At 50.7% G+C, this 9,623-nt stretch overlaps 1 protein-coding gene across 1 annotated transcript in view; it reads right to left on the bottom strand.

The window, feature by feature from the left end:
* Nucleotides 1-2,676: 2,676 nt before the first annotated feature.
* Nucleotides 2,677-9,623, bottom strand: part of fam184b (family with sequence similarity 184 member B) — a 42,667-nt gene continuing 35,720 nt past the window's right edge. The window contains 4 exon segments of the mRNA XM_082974021.1: nt 2,677-2,925; nt 3,213-3,574; nt 4,981-5,088; nt 8,839-8,956. Of these exon segments, the coding sequence (XP_082830147.1) occupies nt 2,832-2,925; nt 3,213-3,574; nt 4,981-5,088; nt 8,839-8,956 (682 nt within the window). The 3' untranslated portion in view covers nt 2,677-2,831.

The following is a 9,623-nucleotide window of genomic DNA, read 5'->3' as shown; positions in this document are numbered from 1 at the left end:
TTAACCTGGCTAACTCATTCATCCTGGATCTGGAACAGCCCCCCCCCCCCCCCCTCCAGTATCTGATAGAACAACAGTTAACCTGGCTAACTCATTCATCCTGGATCTGGAACAGCCCCCCCCCCCCCCCCCTCCAGTATCTGATAGAACAACAGTTAACCTGGCTAACTCATTTATCCTGGATCTGGAACAGCCCCCCCTCCCCTCCAGTATCTGATAGCTGATGGAACAACAGTTAACCTGGCTAACTCATTCATCCTGGATCTGGAACAGCCCCCCCCCCCCCCCCCCCCTCCAGTATCTGATAGAACAACAGTTAACCTGGCTAACTCATTTATCCTGGATCTGGAACAGCCCCCCCTCCCCTCCAGTATCTGATAGCTGATAGAACAACAGTTAACCTGGCTAACTCATTCATCCTGGATCTGGAACAGCGCCCCCCCCCCCCCCTATAGTATCTGATAGCTGATAGAACAACAGTTAACCTGGCTAACTCATTCATCCTGGATCTGGAACAGCCCCCCCTCCCCTCCAGTATCTGATAGCTGATAGAACAACAGTTAACCTGGCTAACTCATTCATCCTGGATCTGGAACAGCCCCCCCTCCCCTCCAGTATCTGATAGCTGATAGAACAACAGTTAACCTGGCTAACTCATTCATCCTGGATCTGGAACAGCCCCCCCCCCCCCCTCCAGTATCTGATAGCTGATAGAACAACAGTTAACCTGGCTAACTCATTCATCCTGGTTCTGGAACAGCCCCCCCCCCTCCAGTATCTGATAGCTGATAGAACAACAGTTAACCTGGCTAACTCATTCATCCTGGATCTGGAACAGCCCCCCCCCCTCCAGTATCTGATAGAACAACAGTTAACCTGGCTAACTCATTCATCCTGGATCTGGAACAGCCCCCCCCCCCCCTCCAGTATCTGATAGAACAACAGTTAACCTGGCTAACTCATTCATCCTGGATCTGGAACAGCCCCCCCCCCCCCCCCCCTCCCCCCCTCCAGTATCTGATAGAACAACAGTTAACCTGGCTAACTCATTCATCCTGGATCTGGAACAGCCCCCCCCCCCCCCCCTCCAGTATCTGATAGAACAACAGTTAACCTGGCTAACTCATTCATCCTGGATCTGGAACAGCCCCCCCCCCCCCCCCTCCAGTATCTGATAGAACAACAGTTAACCTGGCTAACTCATTTATCCTGGATCTGGAACAGCCCCCCCTCCCCTCCAGTATCTGATAGCTGATGGAACAACAGTTAACCTGGCTAACTCATTCATCCTGGATCTGGAACAGCGCCCCCCCCCCCCCCTATAGTATCTGATAGCTGATAGAACAACAGTTAACCTGGCTAACTCATTCATCCTGGATCTGGAACAGCCCCCCCTCCCCTCCAGTATCTGATAGCTGATAGAACAACAGTTAACCTGGCTAACTCATTCATCCTGGATCTGGAACAGCCCCCCCTCCCCTCCAGTATCTGATAGCTGATAGAACAACAGTTAACCTGGCTAACTCATTCATCCTGGATCTGGAACAGCCCCCCCCCCCCCCTCCAGTATCTGATAGCTGATAGAACAACAGTTAACCTGGCTAACTCATTCATCCTGGTTCTGGAACAGCCCCCCCCCCTCCAGTATCTGATAGCTGATAGAACAACAGTTAACCTGGCTAACTCATTCATCCTGGATCTGGAACAGCCCCCCCCCCTCCAGTATCTGATAGAACAACAGTTAACCTGGCTAACTCATTCATCCTGGATCTGGAACAGCCCCCCCCCCCCCTCCAGTATCTGATAGAACAACAGTTAACCTGGCTAACTCATTCATCCTGGATCTGGAACAGCCCCCCCCCCCCCCCCCCTCCCCCCCTCCAGTATCTGATAGAACAACAGTTAACCTGGCTAACTCATTCATCCTGGATCTGGAACAGCCCCCCCCCCCCCCCCTCCAGTATCTGATAGAACAACAGTTAACCTGGCTAACTCATTTATCCTGGATCTGGAACAGCCCCCCCTCCCCTCCAGTATCTGATAGCTGATGGAACAACAGTTAACCTGGCTAACTCATTCATCCTGGATCTGGAACAGCCCCCCCCCCCCCCCCCCCCTCCAGTATCTGATAGAACAACAGTTAACCTGGCTAACTCATTTATCCTGGATCTGGAACAGCCCCCCCTCCCCTCCAGTATCTGATAGCTGATAGAACAACAGTTAACCTGGCTAACTCATTCATCCTGGATCTGGAACAGCGCCCCCCCCCCCCCCCTATAGTATCTGATAGCTGATAGAACAACAGTTAACCTGGCTAACTCATTCATCCTGGATCTGGAACAGCCCCCCCTCCCCTCCAGTATCTGATAGCTGATAGAACAACAGTTAACCTGGCTAACTCATTCATCCTGGATCTGGAACAGCCCCCCCCCCCCCCCCCCCTCCAGTATCTGATAGAACAACAGTTAACCTGGCTAACTCATTCATCCTGGATCTGGAACAGCCCCCCCCCCTCCAGTATCTGATAGAACAACAGTTAACCTGGCTAACTCATTCATCCTGGATCTGGAACAGCCCCCCCCCCCCCCCCTACAGTATCTGATAGCTGATGGAACAACAGTTAACCTGGCTAACTCGTTCATCCTGGATCTGGAACAGCAAACCATAGACAGAATATTAAATATATAGAAAATACTTTATTCCATATTATAGATTATAATACAATACATTGGCATTGAACAAAGCATAGTTTTGGTCTGTCAGGTGTGTGTGTGTGTGTTTAAAGCTGTGTGTGTGTGTGTGTGTGTGTGTGTGTGTGTGTGTGTGTATGTTCAGAAGGAGAAGTACTTGGTGTACCACTCCTGCCTCTGAGGGTCCCGCCCCTCTGCCCCCTGGCCACTCCCCCTCTGCTCCAAATATGGGCTCCTGGAGAACACAGGAAGCACATTTTAGACTGCTGGGGGACAGACAGATCCGACAGACAGACAGACAGACAGACAGACAGAGACAGACAGACAGACAGACAGACAGACAGACAGACAGACAGACAGACAGACAGACAGACAGACAGACAGACAGACAGACAGACAGACAGCTATGGGGTGATATTCTCCTGGACAGACGTAGAAGGACACTGGGCTTCGGGGACACTTGCGAAGGAACACAGACATCCCTATTGGCTGTGCTGTTTCCATAGATACAGTATCTGTTACCTGGTTGACCGGTTGTTCAGGTGTGGGCGGCGCTCCTGCGAGGGCGAGGTGACGCGTCGAATCCCGTGCCGAGCCTCGGGGAGGGGGGACGGACAGAGGGGGAGAGGGGTGGTGGGAGCAGGGGGGAGGGGAGTTGCGGTACGAGAGAGAGGACCGCTGCGTTCCAAACTGGGAGACCTGGGAGTACGGGGGAGGGAGGGGGAGGAACGGGGGAGAGAGGAGGAGGCGTAGGGCAGAGTTGAGGAGGGGGAGGGATGTTGGGGGAGGCGGGGGGAGTCGTGGGGGAGGAGGACGCTCCTCTCGTAGGCGTTGAGGTTCGGGACGCTGGTGATGCGGGGCGGAGACTCCTCCACACGCTTCCTCTGAAACACAACGTCGCCACGACAACACAGTAACACACTAGTTAATCCCACCAATACAACACTAGTTAATCCCACCAATACAACACAGTGAAACTCTAGTTAATCCCACCAATATTCCACTAGTTAATCCCACCAATATTCCACTAGTTAATCCCACCAATACAACACTAGTTAACCCCACCAATACAACACTAGTTAACCCCACCAATACAACACTAGTTAACCCCACCAATACAACTCTAGTTAATCCCACCAATACAACACTAGTTAACCCCACCAATACAACACTAGTTAATCACACCAATACAACACTAGTTAATCACACCAATACAACACTAGTTAATCCCACCAATACAACACTAGTTAATCCCACCAATACAACACTAGTTAATCCCACCAATATTCCACTAGTTAATCCCACCAATACAACACTAGTTAATCCCACCAATACAACACTAGTTAATCCCACCAATACAACACAGTGAAATAGTAGTTAATCCCACCAATATAACACTAGTTAATCCCACCAATACAACACTAGTTAATCCCACCAATACAACACTAGTTAATCCCACCAATATTCCACTAGTTAATCCCACCAATACAACACTAGTTAATCCCACCAATACAACACTAGTTAATCCCACCAATACAACACTAGTTAATCCCACCAATACAACACTAGTTAATCCCACCAATACAACACTAGTTAATCCCACCAATATTCCACTAGTTAATCCCACCAATACAACACTAGTTAATCCCACCAATACAACACAGTGAAATAGTAGTTAATCCCACCAATATAACACTAGTTAATCCCACCAATACAACACTAGTTAATCCCACCAATACAACACTAGTTAATCCCACCAATATTCCACTAGTTAATCCCACCAATACAACACTAGTTAATCCCACCAATACAACACTAGTTAATCCCACCAATACAACACTAGTTAATCCCACCAATACAACACTAGTTAATCCCACCAATACAACACTAGTTAATCCCACCAATACAACACTAGTTAATCCCACCAATATAACACTAGTTAATCCCACCAATACAACACTAGTTAATCCCACCAATACAACACTAGTTAATCCCACCAATACAACACCAGTTAATCCCACCAATACAACACAGTGAAATAGTAGTTAATCCCACCAATATAACACTAGTTAATCCCACCAATATAACACTAGTTAATCCCACCAATACAACACTAGTTAATCCCACCAATACAACACCAGTTAATCCCACCAATACAACACAGTGAAATAGTAGTTAATCCCACCAATATAACACTAGTTAATCCCACCAATACAACACTAGTTAATCCCACCAATACAACACTAGTTAATCCCACCAATACAAGACAACAGAGGAGTGTGTGTGTCACCCTCATAGTTGGTGTAACGATCCCGGGGTGTGGCCTGTTGTCATGGAGCCTGAGGGTTCCGTTGTCCCCGGCAACCGGAGGATGAAGCTGCAGCTGATGTCTTTCTTCCTGGAGAACCAATGAGACATCAGGTGGGGGGGTAGGTGTGTGTATGAGTGTGAGGTAGGTGTGTGTATGAGTGAGTGTGAGGTAGGTGTGTGTGTGAGTGTGAGGTAGGTGTGTGTATGAGTGTGAGGTAGGTGTGTGTATGAGTGTGAGGTAGGTGTGTGTATGAGTGTGAGGTAGGTGTGTGTATGAGTGAGTGTGAGGTAGGTGTGTGTGTGAGTGAGTGTGAGGTAGGTGTGTGAGTGAGTGAGTGAGTGAGTGTGAGGTAGGTGTGTGTGTGAGTGAGTGTGAGGTAGCTGTGTGAGTGAGTGTGAGGTAGGTGTGTGAGTGAGTGTGAGGTAGGTGTGTGAGTGTGAGGTAGGTGTGTGTATGAGTGTGAGGTAGGTGTGTGTGTGAGTGTGAGGTAGGTGTGTGTGTGTGAGTGTGAGGAAGGTGTGTGTATGAGTGTGAGGTAGGTGTGTGTATGAGTGTGAGGTAGGTGTGTGTGTGTGAGTGTGAGGTAGGTGTGTGTATGAGTGTGAAGTAGGTGTGTGTGTGTGTGTGAGGTAGGTGTGTGTGTGAGTGTGAGGTAGGTGTGTGTGTGAGTGTGAGGTAGGTGTGTGTGTGAGGTAGGTGTGTGTGTGTGAGGTAGGTGTGTGTGTGAGTGTGAGGTAGGTGTGTGTGTGTGAGTGTGAGGTAGGTGTGTGTGTGAGTGTGAGGTAGGTGTGTATGAGGTAGGTGTGTGTGTGAGTGTGAGGTAGGTGTGTGTGTGTGAGGTAGGTGTGTGTGAGTGTGAGGTAGGTGTGTATGAGTGTGAGGTAGGTGTGTGTGTGAGGTAGGTGTGTGTGAGTGTGAGGTAGGTGTGTGTGTGTGTATGAGTGTGAGGTAGGTGTGTGTGTGAGGTAGGTGTGTGAGTGTGAGGTAGGTGTGAGGTAGGTGAGTGTGTGAGGTAGGTGTGTGTGAGTGTGAGGTAGGTGTGTGTGTGAGTGTGAGGTAGGTGTGTGAGTGAGTGTGAGGTAAGTGTGTGTGTGAGTGTGAGGTAGGTGTGTGAGTGAGTGTGAGGTAGGTGTGTGTGTGAGGAAGGTGTGTGTGTGAGGTAGGTGTGTGAGTGTGAGGTAGGTGTGTGTGTGAGTGTGAGGTAGGTGTGTGTGAGTGTGAGGTAGGTGTGTGTGTGAGTGTGAGGTAGGTGTGTGTGAGTGTGAGGTAGGGGTGTGTGTGAGTGTGAGGTAGGTGTGTGTGTGTGTGTGTGAGTGTGTGGTAGGTGTGTGTGTGTGTGTGAGGTAGGTGTGTGTGTGTGTGTGAGGTAGGTGTGTGTGTGAGTGTGAGGTAGGTGTGTGTCTGAGTGTGAGGTAGGTGTGTGTATGAGTGTGAGGTAGGTGTGTGTGTGAGGTAGGTGTGTGTGTGTGAGTGTGAGTTAGGTGTGTGTGTGAGTGTGAGGTAGGTGTGTGAGTGTGAGGTAGGTGTGTGTGTGAGTGTGAGGTAGGTGTGTGTGTGAGTGTGAGGTAGGTGTGTGTGTGAGGTAGGTGTGTGTGTGAGGTAGGTGTGTGTGTGAGGTAGGTGTGTGTGTGAGTGTGAGGTAGGTGTGTGTGTGAGTGTGAGGTAGGTGTGAGTGTGTGTGTGTGTGTGAGGTAGATGTGTGTGAGTGTGAGGTAGGTGTGTATGTGTGTGAGTGTGACGTAGGTGTGTGTGTGAGTGTGAGGTAGGTGTGTGTGTGTGAGTGTGAGGTAGGGATGTGTGTGAGTGTGAGGTAGGTGTGTGTGTGAGGTAGGTGTGTGTGTGTGAGTGTGAGGTAGGTGTGTGTGTGAGTGTGAGGTAGGTGTGTGTGTGAGTGTGAGGTAGGTGTGTGTGTGAGTGTGAGGTAGGTAGGTGTGTGAGTGTGAGTGTGAGGTAGGTGTGTGTGTGTGAGTGTGAGGTAGGTGTGTGTGTGAGTGTGAGGTAGGTGTGTGTGTGTGAGTGTGAGGTAGGTGTGTGTGTGTGAGTGTGAGGTAGGTGTGTGTGTGAGTGTGAGGTAGGTGTGTGTGTGAGGTAGGTGTGTGTGTGTGAGGTAGGTGTGTGTGTGAGTGTGAGGTAGGTGTGTGTGTGAGGTAGGTGTGTGTGTGTGAGTGTGAGGTAGGTGTGAGTGTGTGTGTGTGAGGTAGATGTGTGTGAGTGTGAGGTAGGTGTGTATGTGTGTGAGTGTGAGGTAGGTGTGTGTGTGTGAGTGTGAGGTGGGTGTGTGTGTGTGTGAGTGTGAGGTAGGTGTGTGTGTGAGTGTGAGGTAGGTATGTGTGTGAGTGTGAGGTAGGTGTGTGTGTGAGTGTGAGGTAGGTGTGTGTATGAGTGTGAGGTAGGTGTGTGTATGAGTGTGAGGTAGGTGTGTGTATGAGGTAGGTGTGTGTGTGTGAGTGTGAGGTAGGTGTGTGTGTGTGAGGTAGGGGTGTGTGTGAGGTAGGTGTGTGTATGAGGTAGGTGTGTGTGTGAGTGTGAGGTAGGTGTGTGTGAGTGTAAGGTAGGTGTGTGTGAGTGTGAGGTAGGTGTGTGTGTGAGTGTGAGGTAGGTGTGTGTGTGAGTGTGAGGTAAGTGTGTGTGAGTGTGAGGTAGGTGTGTGTGTGAGTGTGAGGTAGGTGTGTGTGTGAGGTAGGTGTGAGTGTGAGGTAGGTGTGTGTGTGTGAGTGTGAGGTAGGTGTGAGGTAGTTGTGTGTGTGAGGTAGGTGTGTGTGAGAGTGTGAGGTAGGTGTGTGTGTGTGTTTGTGAGTGTGAGGTAGGTTGTGTGTGAGTGTGAGGTAGGTGTGTGTGTGTGAGTGTGAGGTAGGTGTGTGTGTGAGTGTGAGGTAGGTGTGTGTGTGTGTGTGTGTGTGAGGTAGGTGTGTGTGTGAGGTAGGTGTGTGTATGAGGTAGGTGTGTGTGTGAGTGTGAGGTAGGTGTGTGTGAGTGTAAGGTAGGTGTGTGTGAGTGTGAGGTAGGTGTGTGTGTGAGTGTGAGGTAGGTGTGTGTGTGAGTGTGAGGTAGATGTGTGTGTGAGTGTGAGGTAAGTGTGTGTGTGTGTGAGTGTGAGGTAGGTGTGTGTGTGAGTGTGAGGTAGGTGTGTGTGTGAGGTAGGTGTGAGTGTGAGGTAGGTGTGTGTGTGTGACTGTGAGGTAGGTGTGAGGTAGTTGTGTGTGTGAGGTAGGTGTGTGTGAGAGTGTGAGGTAGGTGTGTGTGTGTGTTTGTGAGTGTGAGGTAGTTGTGTGTGTGAGTGTGAGGTAGGTGTGTGTGTGAGTGTGAGGTAAGTGTGTGTGTGTGTGAGTGTGAGGTAGGTGTGTGTGTGAGTGTGAGGTAGGTGTGTGTGTGAGGTAGGTGTGAGTGTGAGGTAGGTGTGTGTGTGTGACTGTGAGGTAGGTGTGAGGTAGTTGTGTGTGTGAGGTAGGTGTGTGTGAGAGTGTGAGGTAGGTGTGTGTGTGTGTTTGTGAGTGTGAGGTAGGTGTGTGTGTGAGTGTGAGGTAGGTGTGTGTGTATGTGTGAGTGTGAGGTAGGTGTGTGTGTGAGGTAGGTGTGTGTGTGAGTGTGAGGTAGGTGTGTGTGTGAGGTAGGTGTGAGTGTGAGGTAGGTGTGTGTGTGTGAGTGTGAGGTAGGTGTGAGGTAGTTGTGTGTGTGAGGTAGGTGTGTGTGAGAGTGTGAGGTAGGTGTGTGTGAGAGTGTGAGGTAGGTGTGTGTGTGAGAGTGTGAGGTAGGTGTGTGTGAGAGTGTGAGGTAGGTGTGTGTGTGAGTGTGAGGTAGGTGTGTGTGTGAGTGTGAGGTAGGTGTGTGTGTTCTTACCACTAGGCGTTTGATGAGCTGGTTTCTCTCAGTGAGTCTCTCCTGTAGTCTCCCCATCTGGAGGTCATCACAGAGAGGAACCTCTCTCCTCCTGCACCTCTCCTCACGCTCCCGCAGCCTGGGAACACACACACACACACACACACACACACACACACACACACACACACACACACGTTACACCCCTCTCCTCCTGCAGTCTGGGAATACATTACCCCCCCCTCTCCTCCTGCAGCCTGGGAACACATTAACCCCCTCTCCTCCTGCAGCCTGGGAACAACATTACCCCCCTCTCCTCCTGCAGTCTGGGAACACATTACCCCCCTCCTCTCCTCCTGCAGCCTGGGAACACATTACCCCCCTCCTCTCCTCCTGCAGCCTGGGAACACATTACACCCCTCTCCTCCTGCAGCCTGGGAACACATTACCCCCCTCCTCTCCTCCTGCAGCCTGGGAACACATTACCCCCCCCTCTCCTCCTGCAGTCTGAGAACACATTACCCCCCCCTCTCCTCCTGCAGTCTGGGAATACATTACCCCCCTCTCCTCCTGCAGCCTGGGAACACATTACCCCCCTCCTCTCCTCCTGCAGCCTGGGAACACATTACCCCCCCCTCTCCTCCTGCAGCCTGGGAACACATTACCCCCCCCTCTCCTCCTGCAGTCTGGGAATACATTACCCCCCTCCTCTCCTCCTGCAGCCTGGGAACACATTACACCCCTCTCCTCCTGCAGCCTGGGAACACATTACCCCCCCCTCTCCTCCTGCAGCCTGGGAACACATT

The sequence above is a fragment of the Salmo salar genome, chromosome 04, assembly GCF_965601325.2.
Source record: "Salmo salar chromosome 04, fSalSal1, whole genome shotgun sequence".
Lineage (NCBI taxonomy): Eukaryota > Metazoa > Chordata > Actinopteri > Salmoniformes > Salmonidae > Salmo > Salmo salar.
This window is presented reverse-complemented; position numbering and strand designations above follow the sequence as displayed.